The sequence below is a fragment of the Puma concolor genome, chromosome C2 (genome assembly GCF_028749965.1).
Source record: "Puma concolor isolate L17-30 chromosome C2, mPumCon1.1.hap2, whole genome shotgun sequence".
Lineage (NCBI taxonomy): Eukaryota > Metazoa > Chordata > Mammalia > Carnivora > Felidae > Puma > Puma concolor.
The window spans coordinates 125,653,436-125,680,451 of NC_141675.1; the positions used below are offsets into that span (position 1 = coordinate 125,653,436).

Genomic DNA, 27,016 nt, shown 5'->3' on the forward strand with positions numbered 1-27,016 from the left:
TATGTCAGCCAGTGTGGTGGGAGCAGGGAGGCTTGCTTGCTCTTCTCTGGTTCATAAATTCAAATTCTGTGGTACAAATGGAAGAACAGATTATTGAATCAAAAATGAATTAGTTTCCTTTACAGTAACTCAGGTAGTCTCAAGGGTGAATTTGAGTAAGGCAATAGTTTTCGCATTTATTACTTTGCCAGTTAGGCTCCTTATTATTAAGAAGTAGTCTATTTATTCTCATTCTAAATTTGGAAATTCAAACGTAGACTTTTGGTTAAAATAGGGAATTCAGCATAGATGTACCTTTTATTTTTCCTCAGCTGTAAATATTGAAAATCTTTAAACTTTTTTTTATTTAAAATTATTTTAAGATTTTGTGATTCTAATTTTGACACCCTGTTTTCAAAAATATGTAATTACTTTTTTGCAGCTCAGTTGTGATCCTAGAAGAACATAATACTTTTGCCCGGATGACATAATATAGTAGATTATTGTGTGCTCCATTGTGGGGTTTTGGGGTGTTTTTTGTTTTTTTGGGTTTTTTTTTGGCCATGTTAGTGGTTGGCATAGTGATTAAATCACTAAGGTAGTCAAAGTAACTGGGTAGGTTATAATGCATTTTGCCTCTTAATAAATGAATTGGATTATACTGTGGCAGTCTGATTTCTTCTGAGGTGTTGACTATAAGTATAGCTAGAAAAAATGAAATTCATGGCCATACATTACATTGTCTCATATGTTCTTAATATGATCCTAACTACAAAATCCTTAAGGCTTAATGGCTAAAACAGCATCATATATGTTAATCAGCATATATTATCTGTGATGTGCTTACTAAACAGTTTTATATACATGTACTTAAATATCAATTGTTTGTATTTAAATATACGTAAACATTTATGTATAAACCTACTTAAATTATGTTCATATTTCTTTTCCCTTGCTCTATGAATCAAAACTATTTTTAGAATTAAAATTATAAAATGAGAGTTACAGAGTCAATACTTAGCCCTAAATTATAGAGCCCCCAAACTGTTCATGTCTGTAATTGTCCCATCATAAGGATTACTTCTGATCATCTTAAACCTTTAGTATAATTGGTAGTCATTTCCTAACCACTAAGAAAATTGATTTACATACTCAGAACCCTAATAAAGAAGAAAACTCAACATTCCATAAATAGCCATAGTTAAGAAAAATCACTTGCTTGGGGAAATTCTCTCATGTTGCCTGTACTGCAAGGACTCTAGAGCAACATAAACACATTGTAGTAATTAACACTGCAGTGGAAAATATAATTACATAATATTCCCGTTAATGATACTATACAATTATCAACTGAAGGTTTTTGAGCAGATAATGTTAAGAGGTCTCTGTGACTGGAATTGGCATCATAAAGTTCCTTACATAAAATGACCAGCATCATTTAGTAAGAGTTCTTGGATCATTTTTTAACCCTTAAATGCCAAAACAGGAAACTCAATGCATGTATTGCAAACCTTGAACTTCTTCTATCATCCTTTTGTTTTACTCTCAAATTGGGGGTGGCTGAAACACCAAAAGATCACAGAAAGTAAGGTTGTTTCTAAATCATAGGCTTATAGTTATCATTGTATTTTATTAATGAAATTACCTACGAGGTTATACACCAAGCAGAGCAGATACCAAAACTGTGTAGGATTCAAGTAGGAGATTGATGTGACCTGTCCTGATATATCACTGTGCCACACTGGCAGAGACCTATCAGCATTTATTTAGGCCTGACTTGATTCATTGCATCTTTCCCAAGAGACTTGGACTTATCAGAATCCTCTTATATGCATAGAAGCCCATATCTTATATCAGAGAAATGTTTTTCAGGTAAAGGGAACTGAAAATCTTTTGTCCAACTTTGGTGCTACTGAAAAATTTAGATTGGTCTTCAATTTTAAAATGCTTAGAAAAATTCAGAATCATTGTGTTCTAACCTGCTGTCCCACTAATTAGTTATACCTATTTTCTATGATTCCCCAAACTACACACACAGAGTAATAGAGTAAGTATATGGCAAACCTTGAAAGGGCAGAAGTGTCTCTTGACTCATGCCTATTTTGATAAAAGTTGGAGAGAGAATTGGTTGAACCTGTAAATTATAGGAAAATTGTAGGGAAACAGATTATGGCATTGATGTAAAGGGTTTCCCTACACTTAATGACTGCAAGGATATAATATTTCTCTTTTGGAAGTATTGGAAGCAAATCGAACTGTGAGAAATTGAACCAGTCAGTGACTGTTAGCATTTGTGAATTTTTTCTCAGATGATGGTGATCATTTTCTAAATCACTATTAATTGGAGATTAGAAAAACTGTTCTCTGGTTATTGCATTCATAATATACATTTCTTAAAATGCTATCATTTTACAATTGCTTCAATCTTTATTATTCAAAACTAACCAACTATACTGGTATATCTGATTTTTTTTAAGAGTTGTGTTATCACAAAAACTGTAAGGGAAAACATTGTGTTCATTCGCAGAGTTGAGATATATTGGATATATAATAGTCTCATTCAGTAAAAATCAGCTATTCTCTTCTTTTATTCATTTTTTTTCTTTATGCCATTTCTGCTTTGCCTCTTTCATTCTGATTCTAAACCATAAAAGCTTTTTTTTTCTTCTTTTTTTTTTAACCATCAGTCAGACTTTCACTTAAAGATAAAATGACTGAAATAATAAAATACTCTCAATGTCGGAAATGGAGAGATAACTGTCACAATGACAACAGCAGTCTGTAATGTTATTTTGACTGTTTGTTAACAGTAAGCATGTTATATGTAAAATAGCACATAGATAGATACACATCAGATCACTTCCCATTTTTATTAGAAGTATTTCAGATAGAAGCATATTAAGTAATAGTTTATGATATATGTACATATTGGTCCCACTTTTATTTATTCTTTTATTCATTATTCGTTATTTAGTCATCATTTGGCAACTACTTTGTCTACTGGCACCTTACTAAGAGCTAGAAATATGAAGACACAGGGCTCTGCCCTCGTAAAGCTCATAGTCTGGTAGGGAGTTCAGATCATAAACTTGAAAAACAAAATCACAAATTGTGTTAAGTGTTCAGAAAGAAATAAAAATGCCCTTTAACCAGAGGACCTGGATTCAGCTCTTTTCTCTGCCACTTACTGAGTGTGTGAGGATGGGAAAATTATTTAACTGCCCTGTGCGTCCCATCTCCTCATGTGCAAAAAGGAGATAATGATAGTACTGTGTCCTTGGGTCATTGTGAAGGGTGAATGAGCAAGTACTTAAAAGACAGGTAGAACAATGCACAGCACCCATTAAGCACTTAGTAACTGTTAGCTGCTATCATTATTGGTTTGCATCCTCACCATAAAGAAGGGAAATCTGGGACCCAGAGAGGAAAAGCAACACATCCAAGGTTGTACAAATATATGAATAAATATATATATATATATATATATATACACATACACACACACACACACACACACACACACACACATGCACACACACAAAATAAATGGAGCTGTAAGAGATAATGAAGTTGGAAAAATATCATACCTAGTGTTCGCAAGGGACACCACTCCATGGAGCTGGGATTTTTTTCAGATGCAAGAGATATGGAACTAGCAAGGTAAAGAGTGCTCTGAGAGGGGCGCCTGGGTGGCGCAGTCGGTTAAGCGTCCGACTTCAGCCAGGTCATGATCTCGAGGTCCGTGAGTTCGAGCCCCGCGTCAGGCTCTGGGCTGGAGCCTGTTTCCGATTCTGTGTCTCCCTCTCTCTCTCTGCCCCTCCCCCGTTCATGCTCTGTCTCTCTCTGTCCCAAAAATAAATAAACGTTGAAAAAAAAAATTAAAAAAAAAAAAAAAAAAGAGTGTTCTGAGAGACCCAAAGGAAGGAAGATGTGACCTGTTTAAGGATCCAAAAGGCCCCTGTGGCTGGAGCCTGGTGTGAGGGGAGAAGAGACAAGTGTCACACTGAGCTGAGATGGAAGATCTATTGTATTTCTGCCAGAAGGGGAGTCAGGACCCTGCAGGCAGGGAGAGGATGTGTTTTGTATTTTAAATGCAGTGGCAAGCATTTGGATTGATTTAAATTGGGGAGGGACCTAAAAACCTTTAGGATCCCTTATATTACATTTAATTAGTTCTTAAAATGATGGAAGGCAAAACAGGATGACAGACGGGTGTCTTGGTGTAGAGCAGTGTTTTGTATATTACTTTTATTCACCTGAATGGAATAACATTGTGACCTTAGGGCAGCCTCCCTGTACCACCAGATAAGTGCCTCAACCTCAGCCAGTGTCCTTTCTTTGCCTATGTCTGAGGAACACTGGGTTTTGTAAAGTGTATGGAGCCCTCTAGTGGTGATTGCTTCAAAGGAGCCTCAACGTTGCTGCCAGGACTGAGGAACTGTAGAACTGTCTCCCCGGCGCCTGCAGACTATAACTGGAGATAACTGTAACTTGAAGCAAATGGGAGGCTGAATCTTATCCCTTTGATATAATGTCACCATGCTCAGTATTTCTTTCCATTGCACTGACACGATTGTGTTGACTTAGGTGTACATTCCGAACCGAGTGGGCCTCATCCTTCAGAACGTGGATATGCCCAATTGAAGAGAAGTGGTTTCAGCTTCACCAGAAGATGTGTGCTTTGTTTTCCTGTTCTCATTGTCACAGAGCTTGTAGTGTGTAAGCCTTTCAAAATACAGTTGTCTAGACGAAACATCAGGTGTCTGAAATTTAATATTGGTTTATGCAAATGAATGTCAGACTTTTATCGAAGGAGAGGGGGAAATATTTTTGCAATTTCAAGGATTCTAGACTATATTTTCCAGGCATCTGAGCAGCTAGGATTCTCAAATGAAGTATTATATGTAATGTCTTTAAACAGCTTTACTTTCCATGCCAATATTTGATACTTAAAGTTCAAATTTGAATCATGTGTCATGTATGATTATTTCTGTTGAATATATACAGTATTTTTTTAAGATGAATATTTGATGACTTTATTTGTTCTAAGTATCTCTTGGTTTAAATTACAAAGTGCCAAGATTGTCACTATGTTTTTTTTTTCAAATTGTGTTTAGAAATACTGTAATAAATATGTAGTAATAATATAACATTAAGAATTGAATCAAAGATAACATAAAATTCTTTATCTATAAACTCATCCATGCTTCATTTTGCATAAGTTTTATCTCATGATCTCTGCTTCACTTAGTATCTTTGTGGATGCTGATATTTCAGTCTTTCTGAAGGCCTGAAATAGTAATTGTAACAATTCACAAAATGTCTTTTACTTTAGATCAATAAAATTAAAAATTGCAAAATTGCCTTTGCTAATGTTTATTTTGCTGTACTGTTGTGAAGATTAATTTAGGACGAATGTTAAAATGCCTTAGCTTAGCTCTGATACCTTCCCCACATATATGCACATGTGCACAATCGTCCAGGCATGGGGGATGGGAGGTAATAATATTTGTCTTTAGGTACTATTTTGTAATGTGAAATTATACTAACTAACTCAGATATCCAGGCTACTCTCCAGCTGTAAACCTGAACACTTTTTGAAGCTGAATTAACTATCTCATACTAAGCGGAACACTCAATCATGAAATCGCCACTCAATTCATTAAATAGTAGGACACAAGTCTAAAATCATTGATACATAATTCATTCATAACTGAGAAATTATGATGCATTTATAAGACAAAGTATCTCACGTTTTTTAAAGGTCTTATCTTGCGCCTTTACATTAATACATTAATAGTGACGTCTTCTTTTTGTTGTTGTATGTTTTTAGCCTGATCGTTCATGACTAATGAGCAGTACTTGGATGTCTTTCTATTAAAAACTTATTCAGTACTGGAAAAGGTTAGCGAAGGAGACTTTTATAGCTAAACCTATTATATATTAGCCATCTTTCTTACAACTTTTTTTGAGTAAAGCCTTGAATCTGGGTCTGAAACATGTTGTTTGCTTTAACTTCAAAGTAAAGTAATAGTTTGATTTCCTGAAAGAATCCGTGATGCGAGTTAATGACGATACATACCAGGGAACATTACTGAAAACCTTCTGTGATTCTTTTCCTGTTACAGGAATGTTATTAATGTCTTAACAGTTTCATGATTTGTGTACTGTACCTGTTATGGATAACAGCACAACATACAACCATGATGCTTTGTGTTCTTCTTTATAATTTCTTTTTCATTTCTTATGTATGAAGAGTTATGGGAATTTTCTATCATAGCTCTTTAAAAATAACCAGAAATTACTTCACATCTAAAACCCATTTTCTTTCCCTCGTGACCTCTGTGGCAAAGTCAAAAAGACCAGAATAATAACAATGCTATGTTTTCATTGTAGTGATTTACCTTAGTAATATGATATTTAGATTCTACAGTGTAAACTTTGAATTTAACAGTGTAATATAAGTTGCCTTTATCAAGTGTTTCCCCCCGCCAAAAAAAAAGAGAACAATAAGTGGATATTGTAGAAATTATAAAAAATACACACAAACAAAATATTAAGAGTCCAACATAGATGTAGTTTTTTGCTGTTGCTTTTTGCTGTTGTTATTTTTCCTATCAGAATAGACAGTCTTTCTAGAACATTGTAATGTACCGTATTTCACTTTAGGTCTCAATTTTTGTAACAATAACATTCTCATTATATAATTAGGTGAGAAGTTCTTTCTTTTTATTGGTTAAACATTTTCAACAATCACAACAGAGAGATGCAAAATTTTACTCTGTGTGCCTTATGATAATGTCTACTTCTCTGATGTGGTTATCAGTCACATCAAAATGAGAGTCCTTGGGGTTGCCTGGGTTGCTCAGTCTGTTGAGCGAGTCTTGATTTCAGTTCAGGTAACAATTCAGCTCTCTCTGCCCCTCCCATGTGTGCTCTCTCTCTCACACACACAAATAAATAAGCATTAAAAAAATGACAGTCCTGGGGCGCCTGGGTGGCGCAGTCGGTTAAGCGTCCGACTTCAGCCAGGTCACGATCTCGCGGTCCGTGAGTTCGAGACCCGCGTCGGGCTCTGGGCTGATGGCTCAGAGCCTGGAGCCTGTTTCCGATTCTGTGTCTCCCTCTCTCTCTGCCCCTTCCCCGTTCATGCTCTGTCTCTCTCTGTCCCAAAAATAAATAAAAAAAAAAAAAAAATGACAGTCCTGTACCTTTTTTTTTTTTATAAGTTTATTTATTGTGAGAGAGAGAGTCGGAGGGAGTCGCAGAGAGAGAGAGAGTCAGAGAGAATCGCAAGCAGGCTTGCACTATCAGCACAGAGCCTGACATGGGGCTTGAACCCAGAAACTGTGAGATCTTGACCTGAGCCAAAATCAAGCATCACACTTAACCGATTGAGCCACCAAAGTGCCCCAAGAGTCCCCTTTGTTGACTATTTTAGAATAAGTGTTTTTACCATTTCTAATCTTTGATGTTCTAGAAAACATAAAGATTTCTTTCCATCATTTTTTAATATTAAGGAGTGTTAGTAATTATTACCCAGAAAATAATTTACCCCTTAATATTAGCCCTTAATATTTACCCTTTAATATTAGCTTACTCAGAAAATACCTGTCTTTGATAACCAAAACTCGAACTGTAAACATTTTCCCTAGAATGTTTCCCACTTTATAACACTTGAACTCTGACGGTCAGCTCCTTTCATATTTTTTTTCCTGTTCATTTGATGTTTTTCACTTTGCCCTGTTCTTAACTGATGTATTCATCTCCAACATAAAATGAGGGATTTAGCCACCATGTTCCTCAAGTTCAAAAAATAACCAGTGACAATAAATGGACTTTTCTTGTGGCAACAGTGAAAGAATGCACGTATTTTTTCCTCTGACTCGAGCACTCCCCTTAGCAATATCAATTCAACATTTGTCAACCATCAGGGTTATAGCCATTACTATTCGGGATCATACAGGAGGTTGTCTGAATAAGGAGCCTATTCTTCAAATAATACAGGAGAGAGCGCAGACAGATCTGGGGGAAGTGATGAAGGGTAATATGTTTTCCTCTCGTGTTCAGCTGCAGCTGCAGGGCAAATATCTTTTCACTGTCTCTGGTTCTGCAGCCATTGGATCTGGTGATGAAAGCAACATAAAATAGGTTTCCTGTTGCTCTTCCTGTTTAGAACAAGCCAGTGCAGACATACCTATAGAAACCAAAACGGTAACACAGCTTTCTGCCTGGCCTCACACCTCTGAGATGATTTCTTTTTGCCTATTTGAGTCATGTCCTGAACGGGGGGTCCTTTAGAGTCGTGGGTTTCATTCATCTATATATTCCTTTCAGAGAGACAAGCACTGAGCTATGAACTTTGCTAGGTAGAATGTTTTGATGAAAGAAAATAGAAATCTAAGCATACCAATGTCATGTCCTTTATGCAGTAGAGTTCATTTATCATTCACGATGCGTTAGAATTAAAATGTAGATAAATTTTCCCACTAAAGCCAGCCTTCGGGGGGAAAAGAATCAAATGAACTCCCTACTAATTTTTCTGCTCTATTATCTTATTAATGGTGATTTGTAGAGAATTGCAGAGAAACATTCATAGTTTAGGGCAGAATTTCTTAATTGGTAGTATGAGAAATTAAGATACAGTAGCTGTAAGTATTTTTTTTTTTTTTGTCTCTCTGTAATTTAAAACATTACATCTGGATTTTAACCCTTGGCAAGAACTGTGCAGAGAATGTAATGTTTATTTACATGAAAAAATGTATTTTTGTGGTAGAAATGCTTATGCTACAGGGCATGTCATTCAGAACCTTACTTATGATTTCCAGTTTTTCCTATGATTTGTGCTGGGCCAGAGAGAGGTATTTGGCCCTCACATACTCTGTGTAGACAGTCTCACCTAGAAAGCTGCACTGTATTTTAAAAGAACAGTGTGATATAATGGTCAGAAGGCCTGAGTTCAGGTTATAGCTCTTACTTTCAGTACCGCATTTTAGAAAGCACTCACAGACTGTTAGTTCTTACTTAGACCAATAAGACAAAGGTAGGGGGGGACATCAGTTTTGTAAATGGTATTGTTTGATCAATAGCCGAATGGATGGTGAGTCAGTGGAGACATCTTCCGAGTTCGTTGTCAGGGACACACTGTCACCATCACCTGTCTATCCTTCAAAGCTTCTGCACTAAGTTAACCACCCTCTCCCAGGCTGGGATGTGTGGGCTGCTTTACAGAGAAGGGGGTTTTGCATTTCCTCCACCGATGCAGGTGACCAAAATGTCAATCTTCCTCCACCGCTGCTTTCATTTGCTTATTTTAGCTTTTTCTCTGAGTGTATGAGGACATTTCAGTGAATTCCATTCCCAGGCAGTCAGTGTTCTGCCCCTTTCGTGTGCCAATTACTCTCAGACTTTGCACTTCTGTAACTCAGCCTTGTGAGGGAAAGTTAACAACCCCTTTATGGTAACCAGTAGGGCAAGGTAAACTAGGTAAACTGTATATGCAGTGAAATAGCCACAGGTGCCCAGGGTCCGTGTTTCTCTCCCTTTTCCCCTGCTGCTCACTCCACTAATGGAAGGAATAAATTCCAGAGGAAACAAGAATTGCAAAGGAGAGCTCGTAGGTTAGAAACAGTTTAGCCCATCATTTTTCGAACTGGAAGTCCGTATTCTCATCAGAAATACACATATTCATTAAATAAAGGTTTGCACAACTAAATAGTAATTTTTTTTTCAAGAAGGGGGAGTGATATCAATCATTGATCTGCAACTTCCAGTCATTTGGCATTTACAATAAGACAGTGCCTAGCAGAAAACTAGCAAAAAAGCTATCACCCTAAATTACTTCACTGCAGAGGATATAAATTGAGATGTGGTCAAATTGTGCATGCTTGTCTCCAGTAATACAGGCAGTAGAAAACTGTAAATGCATGAATAAATCCATCCAGCATATATGTATTTACAACATATATAGGGCTATATGAAGACATGTAGGCATACATATGTAATTTGTAAGTAACCTGAAAACCCATGAAGTTCACCGATTCCAGTATTTGTCTTGAACCCAAGAATCACTATGTGTGATACTACCCAGTTTTAGACGCTTTCCTGGTTGTATTATGAACATCAAATCTAAATATGTGATTTTATTTGGATCTAAAGAAGTTTTCAAACCTTGGAATGAAATTCAGTGAATGTTTCACACCCTCTTGAGAATTTCTCACCCCAAACTCCTTGGCTATGAGTCTTGTTTTTCTTTTAGAAAAAGAAGAGGAGGGAAATGAAATACCTCGATCACTTCTTTATGTATATCCGTAGGAATTCTTTTTAACTAAGTTTGTAGTGTCACTTTCCATCCACAACAGTAATATAAACAATGAAAAACACCGCATGTAATTGCATTTCATGAATGGCTCTAGCCTTGTTGTCAACTATTGCTTAAAACCTCATGTGATGTAGAAGTCCCAACAGACACACAGGGTCACTCTCTATCGCCTCTATCACTGTTATACCAAAACTGCAGTAGAATGCCTAATTCTTTACCAAATATATGCATTTTTTTAGAAGACATTGGCTGCCATGTACTGAGTGCTTTCTTTTTACTCTGCCCTGTGCTGGCACTTTCTACATATCACTGAGTCTCTTAAACTGCAAAATGATGATTATCACCCTTGTTCCAGTCATCATTCCTGCTCATCCTACTGTACTCTGCCATCCTCCGCAGGAGATCCTTGGCAATCTCGAGATCAGGGGTCAACATTTAACTCTCATTTGTATCATTACTTTGTCTTTGGATTTGAATGTCTTTGGTGAGGGAAGGAGGTGACATTTGAAACCACACCCGGCCGTGTAATGCTCCACACTCTGTTGTCTGATGGTGTTCAAGTTCCAGCAATTATTTTTGTCATGAATCTCATCAAAATAAAAAGTTAAAAGATCGTGAACCCAGCTCCCAATTCCTACTTTCTAATGTTATTCTCCAGTAAAAGGAACTAGGACTCCTTGGAGAGATGGCTGATTCTACAGGTGGAGCAGGGAATAGACAAGATGTGCCCGGAGCTCCGTGTAGTGCCAGAAAGTAAGGAAGTGCCTCCAAATCAAAAGAATGGGAGCATGTCAAAGGGACACAGGAATCAATTGAAAGGTACCCAAGGGCTGCACCTGAAATAGTTTGAGCAACAAAATAAATAATGTATTACTGCATAAAGTATAAAATAAATATCCATGAGTTCATACTCATAATAAATAAATGATTGAATAAGTAAAATAATGGGGGAGAAGAGAGAAATCTTTGGCACAGGAGAATGCTAAATAATTTTGCCCCTCAAAAAGGTAGAGCTTGACTCTCCCCACTGCAACTCTCTCCCTTGTGTGTGGACTGCACTTAGTGATCACCTTCTAAAGAACAGAGTAAGGAAAGGGGAAAAATAAGTTGTAGCGGGAAAACCTGGAAAACTACCTCAGTCATGTGATTGTGGTTAGCACCATCAGGGGGTCATGTTGATAGCACGTACTCTTGATAAAATGTGATGAAGAAATGAGAATGACAAAAAAAAAAAAACAATCCTCTGAATCTATAACGCTAGTCTTATCATGAAAAAAAATAAAAAAATTTTGAGGGATTGTGTGTGTATAGATTATATATCAGGAGATCATGCATACAAGCTTTTGTGTTTATATGTGTGCATAAGATTTCATATACTTGTGTATATATCTGCATAATATTTAAGGCATATATAAAGAGTTGTATTTTAAAGCAAGTCTGAAGTCTGCAGGGTAGGCTGGCAAACTGAAACTTGAGCAAGAACTGATACTATAGCCTTAAGACAGAATTACTTCTTTTCTGGAAAACCTCAGTTTTTGTTCTTGAGATCTTCAAATGATTGGATGAGGCCCCGCCCCCATTATCAAGGGTAATCTTATAAAGTCAATTCCTTTTTGTTGTTGTTGTTGTTTATTTTTACTTATTTTGAGAGAGAGATAGCAGTTAGAAGAGGGGCAGAGAGACAGAGAGAATCCCAAGCAGGCTCCACCCTATCAGCCCAGAGCCCAATGCAGAACTTCAACTCAGGAACAAAGCCAAAAGCAAGAGTCAGATGCTTAACCAGCCTAGCCACCTAGGTGCCCCATACTTATAAAGTCAACTCTTTACAGATGTTAACCACTATATTGACTAAAATAACTAGGTATTATAATCTAGCCAAGTTGATACATAAGAGTAACCATCACAGAGATACCTGCCTAGCCAAGGGAATGCCAAACAAGACAAGTCTGAGAAACTATCTTGGCCCAGAGTTGGTTAACTAAGCATGACAACTAAATGTACTGTGATATCCAAAATTCTGAAACAAGAAACACTAGGGGAAAACGAGTGAAATTCAAATAAGATGTAGATTACTTAATAATTTACAAAAAAAAAAAAATGTGTAAAAGAAGACAGATACCTTCACAGACAATTCTCTCTTATAGAGAAAAGACAGTGTCACCACGGATCACATCTGTGTTCCCAGGGAGACAAGCCAAGACTGAAAAGAGACCAAGCGTAGAAGCCTAAGAGCCTGACCGCAATTTTCTAAAGTGACAGAAATAGTGATGACCAATTGTCTTTTTGCCATCTTCTTTCCTGACCAAGAGACAAAGCAAAAGTCTAAAATCATGACTATGTGGAAGTAAATGTCTAAAACTTCTGTCCTGTTGGTCTGTGTTGGATTACTTCCTCCAAGATATTATACTTAGTATTTGGGTCGTGGCTTCCAAATGAGCAAATAAAAACATTATGAAACCAATACACAGGATTTTTGGTAAAACTTCTTCCACATGTAACTTATTAGCAAGCTTATATGCAAAGTAATTCATTCAGATACTCGGGTATATATTTTGCAACGATTTATCTTAGAAAAACATTTCATGTTAAGATATAAAATGTTTGTAAATGTTCTCCAAAAATTAAGAGCTTGACCACAATCCGCAGACTAGGCAAAGCTAGGCTGAAATTATACATAAACCCTAAAATCTTGATCAAGAGACAAAATGGAAGTGTATTTTTTCATTCATGCTGGCTATCTGGAATATGTGGCCTCCAAAGTCACAAGAAAAGAAGAGAAAACTGAAGAATTGCAAGAATAAGTCCAGGCTTAGAAGTAGTTTATACCCCTTTTGTCCCACCTTGTTGGAAGTCAGTCACATTGGCCTGCCCACTGTGAAAGAGGCTGGATCTCTCTATATTTGGAAGGGAGAACAGTACAATGAAAACATAGCCTAGCACCTGCCATAATTGTCAACTACTTTTGGAAAATCTTATGTACCTAATCCCCCTTATAGACTCATAATGCAAATTAAATATTAAATACCCTGTGAATTCTTAGGATAAAGAAACTGGCCTAACATTGTTTAAATCAGTGTTTCCCAAACTTATTTAATATTGTTCAACTCAGTTCTTATCCTCAAGGAACCTCAATAAACATCTTGAAAAAAAAAAAGCCTCTCTATTTGTTTAAACACCATTTGGGGGGTGCCTGGGTTGGCTCAGTCGGTTGAGGGTCTAACTTCGGCTCAGGTCATGATCTCATGGCTCGCTCGTAAGTTTGAGCCCCACGTCAGGCTCTGTGCTGACAGCTCAGAGCCTGGAACCTGCTTTGGATTCTGTGTCTCCCTCTCTCTGCCTCTCCCCTGCTCATGCTCTGTCTCTCTCTTAAAAGTAAATATTAAAAATTTAAAAAAATAAACACCATTTGGATACAATAACTTGAAAATGTATGGCTCTCCTTTTCCTGTGCTTCTATGGCCAATAACTCTTCTTTCAAAATCTTCTCTGTGTGTGTGTGTGTGTGTGTGTGTGTGTGTGTGTGTGTGTATGTATGTATTCAGTTCAAGGTCAGCTTATCTCAGAGTCATTGTTCCATTAAAATCATTTCTTGATCTCATAATTTAACCATCAGTGGGCAATCTAATTTCCCTAGGTTCAGAATTCTCCTGATAGGTGTTTAACTGAGTCCTTCAGTACAGGCATGCATCCTTTCATTGTACTTGACAGATACTGTGTTCTTTACAAATTGAAGGTTTGTGACACCCTGCGTGGAGCAAGTCTATTTTCCCAACCACATTTGCTTAATTCATGTCTCTGTGGTACATTGTGGTAATTTTTGCAATATTTCAAACTTCATTATCATTATACTTATTATGGTGACCTGTGATCAGTGAATTTTGATGTTACTATTGTAACTGTTTTTGGGTGCCATGAACTGTGCCCAAATAAGATGGTGAACTTAATACATGTTGTGTGTGTTCCGATTGCTGCACTGACCAGCCATTCACCCATTTCTCTCCCTCTCCTCAGGCCACTCTATTCCCTGACACAATAATACTGAAATTAGGGCCATTAATGACCTTACAATGGCCTCTAAGTGTTGAAGTGAAAGGAAGAGTCACACATCTCTCTTCAATTCAAAAGCTAGAAATGAGGGGCGCCTGGGTGGCCCAGTTGGTTTAAGTGTCCGACTTTCAGCTCAGGTCCTGATCTCATGGTTCATGAGTTCGAGCCCTGCCTCGCGATCTCTGCTGTCAGTGTGGAGCCCACTTCAGATCCTCTGCCCCCCTCTCTCTGCCCCTTCCCTTCTCTCTCTCTCTCTCTCTCTCTTTCTCTCTCTCTCCCTCCCTCAAAAATAAATAGACATGTTTAAAAAGCTAGAAATGATAAAGTGTAGTAGGAAGACATGTTGAAAGGTGAGATAGGCTGAAAGCTAAGCCTGTTGCACCAGTTAGCTGAGCTGTGAATGCAGAGGAAAAGTTCTTGAAGGAAATTAAAAGTGCTACTCTGAGGAACACATGAATGATTAAAAAATGAAAGACCAATATTGCTGATATGGAGAGTTTTAGTGGTCTGGATAGAAGATCAAACCAGCCTCAACATTCCCTTAAACTGAAGCCTAATCCAGAACAAAGCCCTAACCCTCTTCAATTCTATGAAGGCTGAGAGAGATGAAGAAGATTCAGAAGAAAAAGTTTGACTCTAGCAGAGTCAGATTCATGAGACTTAAGGAAAGAAGCCATCTCTGTTACATGAAGTGCAAGGTGAAGCAATGAGTGCTGATGCAGCAAGTTATGCAGATCTAACTAAGATAATTAATGAAGGTGGCTACATTAAACTACAGGTTTTCAATGTGGATGAACCAATCTCACGTTGGAAGAAGGTGCTATCCGGGATTTGCATACTTAGAGAAAAGTTAATGCCTGGCTTCAAAGCCTCAAGGACAGGCTGACGCTGCTTTCCGGGCAGAATTCAGCTGGTGACTCCTTGACCATCCCCCAAATCCTAGGGCCCTTAAGAATTATGCTAAATCCACTCTGCCTATTCTATAAAACGGAACACAAAGCCTGGATGACAGCATATGTCTTTACAACATGGTTTACTGTATATTGTAAGCCTGCTGTTGAGAACTACTGCTAAGAAAAAATGATACCTTTCAAAATATGACTGTCCATTGAAAATGTGCCTGGTCACCCAAGAGCTCTGATGGAGATGCATGAGATTAATGTTGTTTTCATGGCTGCTAACACAACATCCATTCTGCAGCCCGTAGATCAAGGAGTAATTTCAACTTTCAAATCTTACAATTTAAGAAGTGTTTATTTGTATGGCTATAGCTGCCATAGATAGTGATTCTTCTGATAGATCTGGGAAAAGTCAATTGAAACGTTTATGGAAAGGATTCACCATTCTAGATGTCATTAAAAACATTTCTTAAAAGCTAGAAAGGGGTTGGGCGCCTGGGTGACTCAGTAGGTTAAGCATCCGACTTAGGCTCAGGTCATGATCTCACAGTTGGTGAGTTCGAGTCCCGGGTCAAGCTCTGTGCTGACAGCTTGGAGCCTGGAGCCTGCTTCAGATTCTCTCTCTCTCTCTCTCTCTCTCTCTCTCTCTCTCTCTCTCTCAAAAATAAATAAACATTAAACAAAATTTTTTTAAAGCTAGAAAGGGGTCAAGATATCAGCCTGAACAGGAGTTTGGAAGAAGTTGATTCCAACCCTCACGGATGACCTTCAAGACGTCAGTGAAGACGTGGCTGTAGATGTGGTGGAAATAGCAGGAGAACTAGAATGAGAAGTGAAGCCTGAAGGTGTGATTGAATTGCTACAATCCTATGATCAAACTTGAACAGATGAGGAGTTGCCTCTTATGGATGAACAAGGTGGTTTCTTCAGATGAAAACTCCCAGGAAAGATACTGTGAAGATTATTGAAATGACAGCAAAGGATTTAGAATTTTACATAAACTTAGTTGATAAAGCAACAGCAGGGTGTGAGAGGCCTGACTCCAATTTTGAAGCAAGTTCTGTAGGTAAAATGCTGTCAAACAGCATTGCATGCTACAGAGAAATCCTTTGTGAAAGGAAAAGTCAATTGATGTGACAATCTTCATTGTTGTCTTATTTTAAGAAATTGCCACAGCCACCCTAACTTTCAGCAACCCACCACCCTGATCAGTCAGCAGCCATCATCTTAAAGCAAGACCCTCCATCAGCAAAATGATTACAACTCACTGAAAGCTCAGGTGATGGCTAGCTTTTTTTAGCAGTAAAGTATTTTTTAAATTAAAGTGTGTACTTTTTTTATTTTTTTAAATTAAGGCATGTACTTTTTTTTCTAGAAATTATGGTATTGCACACTTAATAGACTACTGTATCATGTAAATATAACTTTTATACTCACTGGGAAACCCCAAAATTCATTTGACTCACATTATTGAGATATTAGCTGTATTGCAATGGTCTGGAACTGCAGCCACAATATCTCTGAGGCATACCTGTACTGATCTCCAAGTTCTCTGGAACCAGTTTCTCTGGTTATGAGAAAACTTAGAACCAGACTGATGGCTGACTTCCTCTGGAAAGAGTAAGATTTCCTGGTATGCGTGTCATTTCATTACCTAATTTCTGAATTGATCTCGGTTTTTGTTGCCCGTATCTTCCTTTGCCCTGATTATTGTTATCTATACATTTAAGTATCATTTTTATTTTGCTTATCGTAGTATATATTTGTAAACCACCGAAATCATTTTTGGGGTAAGGAAGTAAATAGATGATGTGTAGGTATATTATAGATTCAATAGGTGATGGATGGATAGAGGCATAAATTTTTAAAATATGGCTTTTGTTGTTCTGATGGCATAGTCTGTAGCTATACGTTTCTGTATTCTGCGACTAGTTGCTGAGGAACCACTTAGAGGTAATGAGAAGTACAGGGGCTTCCCTTGATATTTCATTAATCTAAAACCTGGATTTTCTAGATTCGTGAAGGTTTCTACCCAATATTGTGGCAGCAGGATGTTAAATCTAATTATAATGTGTGAAACATATTAAAATATATATGAAAAAATGATGAATTTTCCTTGTGTGACAAAAACAATAAATTCTTGTGTGTACTTTACAAACTTCTCTCTATATAATACATATATACATATGTACCTTAAAATGTATTATATTAGAAATCTGAAGGTAATATAAAAAGTTAACATAAACTCAATATTGGACAAAAGTAAAAATTAAATTTGGGTAAAATGATATGTATTTATTGACAGTTACAGAAATGAAGTTAATAATATTCAGCTTTAGTTTCTTTCTTTTGAAGGAGCATTCCCAAATACAAATGATTCTTATCCCCTTTTCCCAAAAACAAATGATTCTTGTCCCCTTTGGCCAGTTATTTCTGGTATTGTTCATAGTCCTAGTACAAGTATTATGTGGGCCCCTTCTTGACTTTCTGGCTGGCTAGCCAAATGTCAGTTTAAAAAAAGATAAGGTTGTTATTCATTCATTATTGTTCATTTGTGTATTGAGATACTGTGCCAGGTGCTAGGAATGTAAAGATAAATAAGTAATAGAATTTCACAATTTAGTATGCTGACTGTAGTCTCAAAGGAGCAAATAGATTTGTTGTTGTGGCAGAGTCTATAACTTTTCTATCCAATGCCCATTCTTCTGTCTTCCATAATAATAGAATAATTATTTAGTTGCCAAAAGACATCATATTTCCATCCATGTGACTAAATTCCAAGCAAAGATGTTGGGTAGAACTTCCAGGAAGTCTCCTTAAAATGGAAAATATACAATTAAGGCATTTACTAATAACAACCTTTACCTTCTCCTTCAGCTGCTTGGTATGTGGATTAAATGGCTGGAGATCTACATCTCTCTTAGCTCATGAGACATCTTTACATGCTAGATGGTAGAAGAGAAAGTTGGAAGATGCTAGATTCTTGATGATTGTAGGCCAATCATACAACAATGGACTACCTTTACTCCACATTTATTTTATGTTATTATAGGGGCGCCTGGTTAGCTCAAGCATACGACTCTTGGTTTAGGCTCAAGTCATGATCTCATGGCTTTGTGGGTTCGAGCCCCACAGAGCCTACTTGGGATTCTCTTTCTTCCTCTCTAGCTGCCCCTTTCCCACTTGTGTTGTCTCTGTCTCTCCCAAAATAAATAAACTTAGAAATTTTATTTTATGTTATTTTATGTTATTTTATTATTTTATTTTATTTTTTAAGTAGGCTTCATGCCCAGTGCAGAGCCAAACACAGGGCTTGAAGTCATGAGCTGAGATCAAGAGTTGGATGCTTAATCGACTGAGCCACCCAGGCGCCCCTGGATTTATTTTTTGTAAAAGAAAAATCAGCCCTTATATATTACTAATCTATTTAAGATTTTTCTGTTACATGTAGTTAATCCAAACATAAATGATTCACTTATCAATGAAACTAAATGATCAAATTGATGAAAAAAATCAAGAGCTAGGACTCATATATATAAGATTCCAGTAGGTGAATAAGGCTGTTGATATATAGAAAGAATGTATATTAGTATATTAGAAGAGGAAATTACATTAAGCATTTTCTAAACACATATTAATTCATTCAACATGAGTTACTAGTTCAAAGTCTAACTAGAAAAAAAAGATAAAGAATAACGATAGAATGATAAATCAGGACCAGTGTCCTTCAGTGTCTAAGTTAAGAAGGTTGAATTCTATTTTACTTATGATATAGTCATTAGGATTATTCACAACGTAAGAAAAAATAATATTTAGAGATGAATGGATGGACCTTAAAATCTACTACTCTAGTGGTTTTCAAAATGTGCTTTGAGGGATCCCCATGAGAACTACAAGGTGGTCGGAGGTCTGGGACAAAGAATTCGGGGTCATTAAGTCTATGTAAACCATATCTCTCATTTAGAGTAACTCTACTTTTCCCTGTTTGTAATTCCACATAGTGCTTTTTTGAAAAGAATGTTCCAAGGCAAACAAAAGTATGAAATCTACCAACTTATACCAATCCTTTCCCTTTTACTTATTGGAAAATGTTGGCTCAGAGGAGCCTTTTGCCCATGATTCCACTATAGTTAAGATTTGACCACACTTTTACAGAACATGAGCCAAATCGCTCCATTATGTTATGGTGCACATAGCACTGTGCCTCGGGAGGAAGCTCTGAAGTATACTCTTTAGGGGAGAAATGTTGGTGACTGGGAGACTGCTTGTAAAGTCCAATGTGATTGCTGCTCCAGACACGGGGATGGCCTGAAGCCAGAGTAGCTTCAGTACCACTGCACAGGTAGGAACATGTGTCAATCACCCTAAATGCATTTGAATCCCCTTTCATTGACACTGTAACCAAATTCCTGCTCTTAATTCCCTGTGTTTTAAATAGTCCAATGGTCTCTCTTTTTTTCCAGTTGCATCCTGACTTAGGCACAGATCAGTGCCCTACTTTTTGCTGAAGAGAACTAGTGAGGTCGAAAATTGAACCTGCACTGTGACTTTGCAACCTGTAGCCTCGAACGTTCAGTCGGACATTTGGACTCATCAGTCCTGAGGACATAAGAGATGAAAGATTATTCCAGGCTAATTTCCTGGTAATGTTTTGGCTGGAGAATTTAAACCCTGAGAATTTGCCTCCTTAGTTTTATTTTTTTATTTAAAAAAACTTTTTAAAAATGTTCATTTATTTTTGAGAGAGAGACAGAGCACAGTGGGGGAGGGTCAGAGAAAGAGGGAGGCACAGAATCCGAAGCAGGCTCCAGGCTCCAAACTTTCAGCCCAGAGCCCGACACAGACCTCAAACTCACCAACCACGAGATCATGACCTGAGCTGAAGTCTGACACTTAACTGAATGAGCCACCCAGGCACCCCTCCCCCTTAATTTTAGTGCACTCAGAAGTAAGCATCTTTCCTATAGTCCTTGTGCTCATCTATATCTTGCCATTATTTTCCAAGAGTCACTTGGACTTAGAGTCCCCATATTTGCTTTCATTGGGCTCTACATTCCGGGTAACTTCCAATGATAAATAATGTTTTTCACTGTATCGTATGGACTACCATCTCATTTTTCACTAATGATGGAGTCACTATTACCTTCATTTCTTACTATGCAGGGTAACCGATGCAAAGATTCATCTTTAGGTGGCTCTTTACCTAGGATATTCTTCTGGTGCCAAATATTGTATCAGTCGGGGGCAGTCAGGAAAACACACATCACTACAGGTATTACAAATACAAAGTGATTTATTTTAAGAACATGAAAGGGCTGGTAAAGCAAAGGTAAGGAGGATTACTTCAGGCTTTCAGAAATTCCAGAAATATAAGACTTACAGAAAAGCCACTACTAATAAACTTGGCTCTCTGCAACACCAAAGCCAGTGATTCTCAGGAGGATGCCCAGATACTGCTAGAAGCTGCGGTTGATTATTGCAGCTGCCTACAGCACTAACGTAGGTAATTCTCAGGAGAATGCCTAGAAGCCCCTGGCAATACCCCCCTCCTGCCATCTGCTAATGACCTTCTCTGAGAAGGGTGAGGAAGTTCCTCAGCAAAAATACCAAAATACAGCACAGGACACAAGCAACCACTGTTGGAACTGAATTGGTCGTGTACCCAGTCCTTGCTTGCACAGTAATGAGAAATCCTAAAGATGACTGAACAAGCTGAAACCATGCAAAAGCACCTTGTGATCAAGAAGAAAGTTTTCATTGTTTTACAACCTTGCAAATTTTTTGTCAAAGCACTAAAATGTCTCTTACTCTAGGTGATAAATGTAAAGGAAAATGAAAAAAAAAGTAGCAAAACTAATATTTATTTGATGCACAGTGGTTGAAAACACTTGAAACACTGACAATGAATGTGTTCGATTTCTCTGCATAAACCACGTCAAGAGTAGTTTGACAGTACTTGCCTTTTTATCCTATAACTTCCGATATGGAGAGAACATTGTTTCTATGTCTTGGCGAATTGTACTCCTTTATCAGTTAAAATCAGCTGCCAATATTTTATGCTTTGAACTTTCAGTGCCATAAAATATCTCTGAGGATTCCTTGAATGTAGTTTTTTTGGCCAGCATCACTTCCTCTGGGACACCTTTATCCTTTTTCCCAAAACCACTTGCCTCATTTATGTCAATAAGCCACCTTCAGTAGATAAGTGAGTATCTAGCTACACATCAAGAGTCTCTTGAATGTTGGTAGTGGCAGCATTCCCACAGTCAGAGATTTGTTTCCCAGAACTTCACTTACATTTGATTCTAATTTTCCTTCCAGCATTTATAACTTACCATTTCTTTCCTATACTTTCATTTTTCTTGTACAATTCCCATTTCCAATGATCCATTTTTGTGAAAATAGCCTGTGGATTTATCATGGAAGACAAGGAGTCAACACAACTATATGAAATTTGCATGAATGGAAAACCAGACATACAGTGATGAATAACCAACATACTTTGAAAGAAGTGATGTTATTGGCCACTAATCATGATGTAGAGATGTTACTTACATAAGGATTTATAGACCAAAAAGCTATCAGAAAGTTCATACTTTATGCAATTACATGGCCAATAGACCATGGCAACTGAAATTTGAAACTTGTTTAGAACTGGTAACATTTAGGGGCACCTGGGTGGCTCCGTTGGTTAAGTGTCTGACTTTGGCTCATGTCATGATCTCACGGTTTGTGAGTTCAAGCCCAACATCAGGCTCGGCACTCAAAACAGAGTCTACTTTGGAACGTCTGTCTCCCTTTCTCTCTTCTCCTCTGTCACTTGTGCTCCCTCTCTCTCAAAAATAAACCTAAAAAAAAAAAAAAAAAAAAAAAAAGGGAACTAGTATCATGTAACTAAAGGATGATGACCAAAATTCTTATATACTGGGACCTTGCAAGGGAAGGATTACCTGGCTTGGTGACCAGTTGGGGTCCTATAATTGTGTCAGGAGTAACAGTTGAAAGGAAAATAAAACATCAATGATGACTTTAAAAATTCAAAGAGGAAAAATGTTAACACAAATAAGTGACATGGAAACTAGTGGAAGAGATGTTAAGGACAAATGAGGATACTGATTTTGAACCTGTTAAATTTTAGATCCTGAGGCTAATCCATGTGGAAGGGTCGAGCAGGCTATTATAATTTCAATCTATATTTCAAGAGATTTAGGAACCAGAGATATAAATTTGAATACCATCCACAATATGGTTGTAAATGAAGTTAGGAGATAGTTGTTGAACACATACCAAGCCCTCACACATATTTGGTATGTAGAAAATAAGAAACCAAGAGAATGGTAGATGGTAGCATCCCAAGAGACAGAATCAAGTCAGAAAGGAAAAAAAAAAATATGTGACAAAGGGAAATGAGTTTTTAGAACAAAAGTAACAGCAACAATGACAACAGGAAGGCAATGGTAAGGAATGGTGCTGAGAAGCAAGGCAAGTCCACAGTAAAAAACCATTATTAGATCTCTCATTTAGAATGTCCATGGTGATTCTTTATGAGAAAACGATCAATGAAATGATGGGAGGTAGGATGAAAAGAGACAGGAAAACATTGAGAAGTGGGCAGTAGACCTTGATGACTAGCAAATGTGGGTTATACTTTTGAGATGTTGGTTACAGGAAGAAAGGAGAGCTTGGTAGTACACCTGGAGAAGAAAAGCATAGTCTCTTTCCTTAAGAGAGGAAAGTATACATTTTGCTGCAGAGAAGGGGCCAGTAGCGAGATAAAAATTGAAGATGTAGATTCAGAAGAAGTGGAGAAAGCCAGAGTTGAGAACAGATGGAACGTGACTTGGACATGAGTAAGGGTAATTTTTCTTGAGAGACAGAAAAGAAGGAGACAGCAAGTAAGATTTTTAGGTGAAAAAGATGGAAACATGTGGAGCCTTCATTAGCACCTCTCTTCACCTTGAAGAGTAAGAATGCAATGTCAAGTTGAGAACTAGTGAAGAGTTGAGAATCGTTTATAATATTTGTTATAGGAGTTGGTAAAACAGATCTAAAGGAATTGTTCAGTACTTGGGTGACCTCATCTGGTAGGTCAGATCACATGACTTGAACTCACGGATAAGTTGAATTTTTATGAAATTTTTTTCTATTTCAGTTCTTAGCTACCTGAAAGTTGGATTGGAAAAAAGGAACAATAGTGTTTCTCAAGGGATCATGATTTAGCAGAAAGTTAAGCAAGAAAGTGATATTTTAGTGTTAGGATAAAATTTTTAAAAGGATGTCTGAATGAGAAGTGTAAAACCAGTATGAAAGAATTGAGAACATATGTTGACTATAGGACAGGGTGACAGTGAACGTCAAGCTTATTAAGGAGTGGCAAGCAATTCCTTGTTTAAAAAAAAAAGAATTTGTCTTTACAGGTGTTCAGTGAATGTTCACCAATGTCAAATACTTTATCTTCAAGTTCAAATACGTAATTATATTCATACAACTCTAGGGTGCCTGTTCAAGCCCTGCACGTGTTTATCTCTTTTTCAGAGAATTATGTCAGACTCTTGGATCTTCTACTTTTGTCTTGGGAAGGTTTTTTCTATGGGACTCATTGGTGACATTATTCAATGTAACTTCATTTTTGTTTCTTTTCTATCCAATAGATTTTCCCACAGCTTTAAAAGAAAAAAAAGCTTATTATTGTGTGAAAAGGGAGATTTTTGCCTTTTTTTTTTTTTAAGAGAACCTAATAGCTTCATGTCTTTTGGTTCATGAGCTGGGAGAAACAAGTTACCAGTATCTTTCCTCCCACGTAATATTTTTTTTTTTTTCATTTGGGTATGTTGTTTGGTAAACCATGAACTGAGGATGAGCCATATCTGTTTGTGAGCTTGGTATAGATGTGCACACATCAGTTCTATCAACAAATCTGCCATTCTTGCTTTGGAGTCACCTGAAAAAGGAAACACTTAATTAAAAGAGGAAACCTAACTGGGATGAAGCTTTGAGCTACTGAGAATAAAGAGAAATTCATTCTATTACGTATAGACTCACGTCTTAAATGGTCACTGATCAAAGAACTTAAATTATATTCGAAGTACATATATTAAAAATCAGAAACTGGAACTTTGATATACTCAAGAAAGATATGAGTAAAGTCACAATCAACCTGAGGACTCTGTATAATTGCCAAAGTTATAACAGTAATTTTTTGGATTTAACTACTCTATTCCCAGAATATGGTGTCTGGTCTATGAATGAAGAAATCTGACCATAGCACACTGAGAGGATAGTGGGAGAAGAAAAGATACACATGCTGAGGCCGCCAACCAAGAGACTGAGCATAAACAAGAAATGGCTAAGAAATACATCTATATATGAATATGTGCATACAATATCGTTATTTAAGTGTAGGCTCTAAACTTTTCTTGAGGTCACCCCTGGGAAGCACAGCAGTTCACAACTATCAAAAGTTCGGTTAAAAAATGCTTTTGATGTGGCACTTGCTACTTATGTGCTGAGTCAAGTGGCAAGGAAAGAATACTCATTACACAATGCTTTAGAAACCCAAAAAAGTATTTTTACACCTTTGTGGATAAGCTGGTAAAGGGGTCTCAGGAAGACAATAATTTAGCAGCAATGAAGGGATTGAAGGTATTTAAATTTCTGTGTACACCTCTAGACTGATTTCCATATGCCCCTACGTCCAGACTTCTCTTTGCTCCTGCTAACCTGCTGATGCTTCAGCTGTCCCATCTGACTCCATCTTCCTTTCCTGCCAAAGTCTTCTTGCTCAAAACCCACTTTGAATTTCCTTAAAGAAGATAACGTAAGAAGAGCATCTACCATATAGGATGTAGTGGTTTTTAATACAACAACTGAAATGAATTTGATTTCTTGACCCACCGATTTCCCTAAACTAACAACATGTAACATTTCCTAGTGACTTCTCTTTTTTAAGTGTTGTAGTTCATTACTATGAGCATCTCATGTATTTGTGTCTTTTTTCCTTAACCATATTACAGATCTTCCTCAACCTATGATTTGGTTATGTCCTGATAAGCCTATTATAAGTTGAAAATATCTTAAGTCAGGGCACCTGGGTGACTCAGTTGGTTAAGCATATGACTTCAGCTCAGATCATGTTCTCACAGTTCGTGGGTTTGAGACTTGCATTGGGGCTCTGTGCTGACAGCTCAGAGCCTGGAGCCTGCTTTGGATTCTGTGTCTCCCTCTCTCTCTGCCCTTCCTTTGCTCATACACTGTCTCTCTGTCTCTCTCTCTCTCTCTCTCTCAAAACTAAACATTTTAAAAAAAATTTTTAAAGAAAATGTCCTAAGTCAAAAATGCATTTTAATACATCTAACCTACCCAACATCATAGCTTAGCCTAGCCCACCTTAAATGTGCTGAGAACACTTATATCAGCTTACAGTTGGACGAAATCATCTAAAACAAGGCTGTTTTATAATAAAATGTTGAATACCTCATGTAATGTGTTGAATACCAAACTGAAGGTAAAAAACAAACTAGCTGTACACGTACAGAATGGTTGTATATTTGTTTACCCTCGTGATCCTGTGGCTGACTGGGAGCTGTGGCTCAAGGCCATTGCCCAGAGTCATGAGAGAGGATTGGACCGCATATTGCTAGAGTGGAAGATCAAAATTTTAAATGCAAAATAAGATTTCTACTAAATGTGTATTACTTTCACACCATCATAAAGTTGAAAAATTTTGAGTTGAACCATTACAAGTCAGGGACCTCTGTATTACAAAACCTTGAAGCTCAATTCCTAATATGCTATGGTTTCCTCCCTCCTGCCTTCCCTCCCTTCCTTCCTTCCTTCCTTCTTTCCTTCCTTCCTTCCTTCCTTCCTTCCTTCCTTCCTTCCTTCCTTCCTCTCTCAACTCATAATGCAATGTATTGCAGAGTGACAAGAGAATATGCTCAATTAATTTTTGCGTGGAAAAATAGTTTTTCCAATAGAAGAGAGAATTTTCACCTAAATATATTATTTATCTCCTCAATGTTTTGCCTACAAAAAGCTCATGCAATGCAGGTCACTGACTCTGATATACTGAGATGATAATCTAATTTTCATTTTGCAGTGGTTCAAACTAGGAGGGCTGATTGGATTTAGCTCTTTCATTTTGCAGGTGAGGAAACAAGCATGTTTACTCAGAAGACTTTAACTTCCTGAAGACAATGGAGGAAAACAGTAGCAACAACCAGGACAAAAGCCCCGTAACATTTATGCAGGGTTATTGTCTATGCTGAAATATGTTGTTTTCTGACCTGAATGGAAAAAATTGAATTTGTCTGGATTTTCTACAATATAAATTTGAGGCATAGGAATAATTTCATTACTTTTGAACCTAAGTCACTTTCACACTTAATTCTTCATAAAAATGTTTCCCGGCATATGAAAAGAATTAGAATTTCTTATGTTTGGACTGTCTTACAGTAAAGAGGTGGAAAATAGAATTAACTGCAACGAAATGGTGTGTTATGCATCACTTTAAATTATTCATTTTTTTATTTCTTTTATTGAGCTTGAGTTCTTCCTCGTGATTGACCTTCAGATGCTTCTGAATATCTTTCTGCCACAGAACTGAGTAAACTAGAATCTAGCCTTCCTAGGTTATGAAGTACAAATTAAATTGACTCTCCTAGGGCTTAAGGCTGAGGTCATAGGGTGTCTTTTAATGGAAACTTAAGAATTGAATAGTCAAAGCTTTCTTTTTGAAAGCTAACGTCCACCTATAATCAAAGTCCATTTG

General features: G+C 37.2%; 1 protein-coding gene across 2 annotated transcripts in view; it reads left to right on the forward strand.

Moving 5' to 3' along the window:
- GBE1 (1,4-alpha-glucan branching enzyme 1) overlaps positions 1-26,735 on the forward strand; it is a 290,326-nt gene extending 263,591 nt beyond the window's left edge. Inside the window, exon 16 of one of the 2 annotated variants that reach the window (XM_086675703.1) lies at positions 19,710-26,735. In XM_086675703.1, coding sequence (XP_086531829.1) covers positions 19,710-19,754 — 45 coding nt within the window. In that variant the 3' untranslated portion in view covers positions 19,755-26,735. Of the gene's footprint in view, positions 1-4,566; positions 5,340-19,709 lie in introns of those variants that run through there. The other variant, XM_025913442.2, reaches the window with a different exon arrangement.
- The last annotated feature ends 281 nt before the right edge of the window (positions 26,736-27,016 follow it).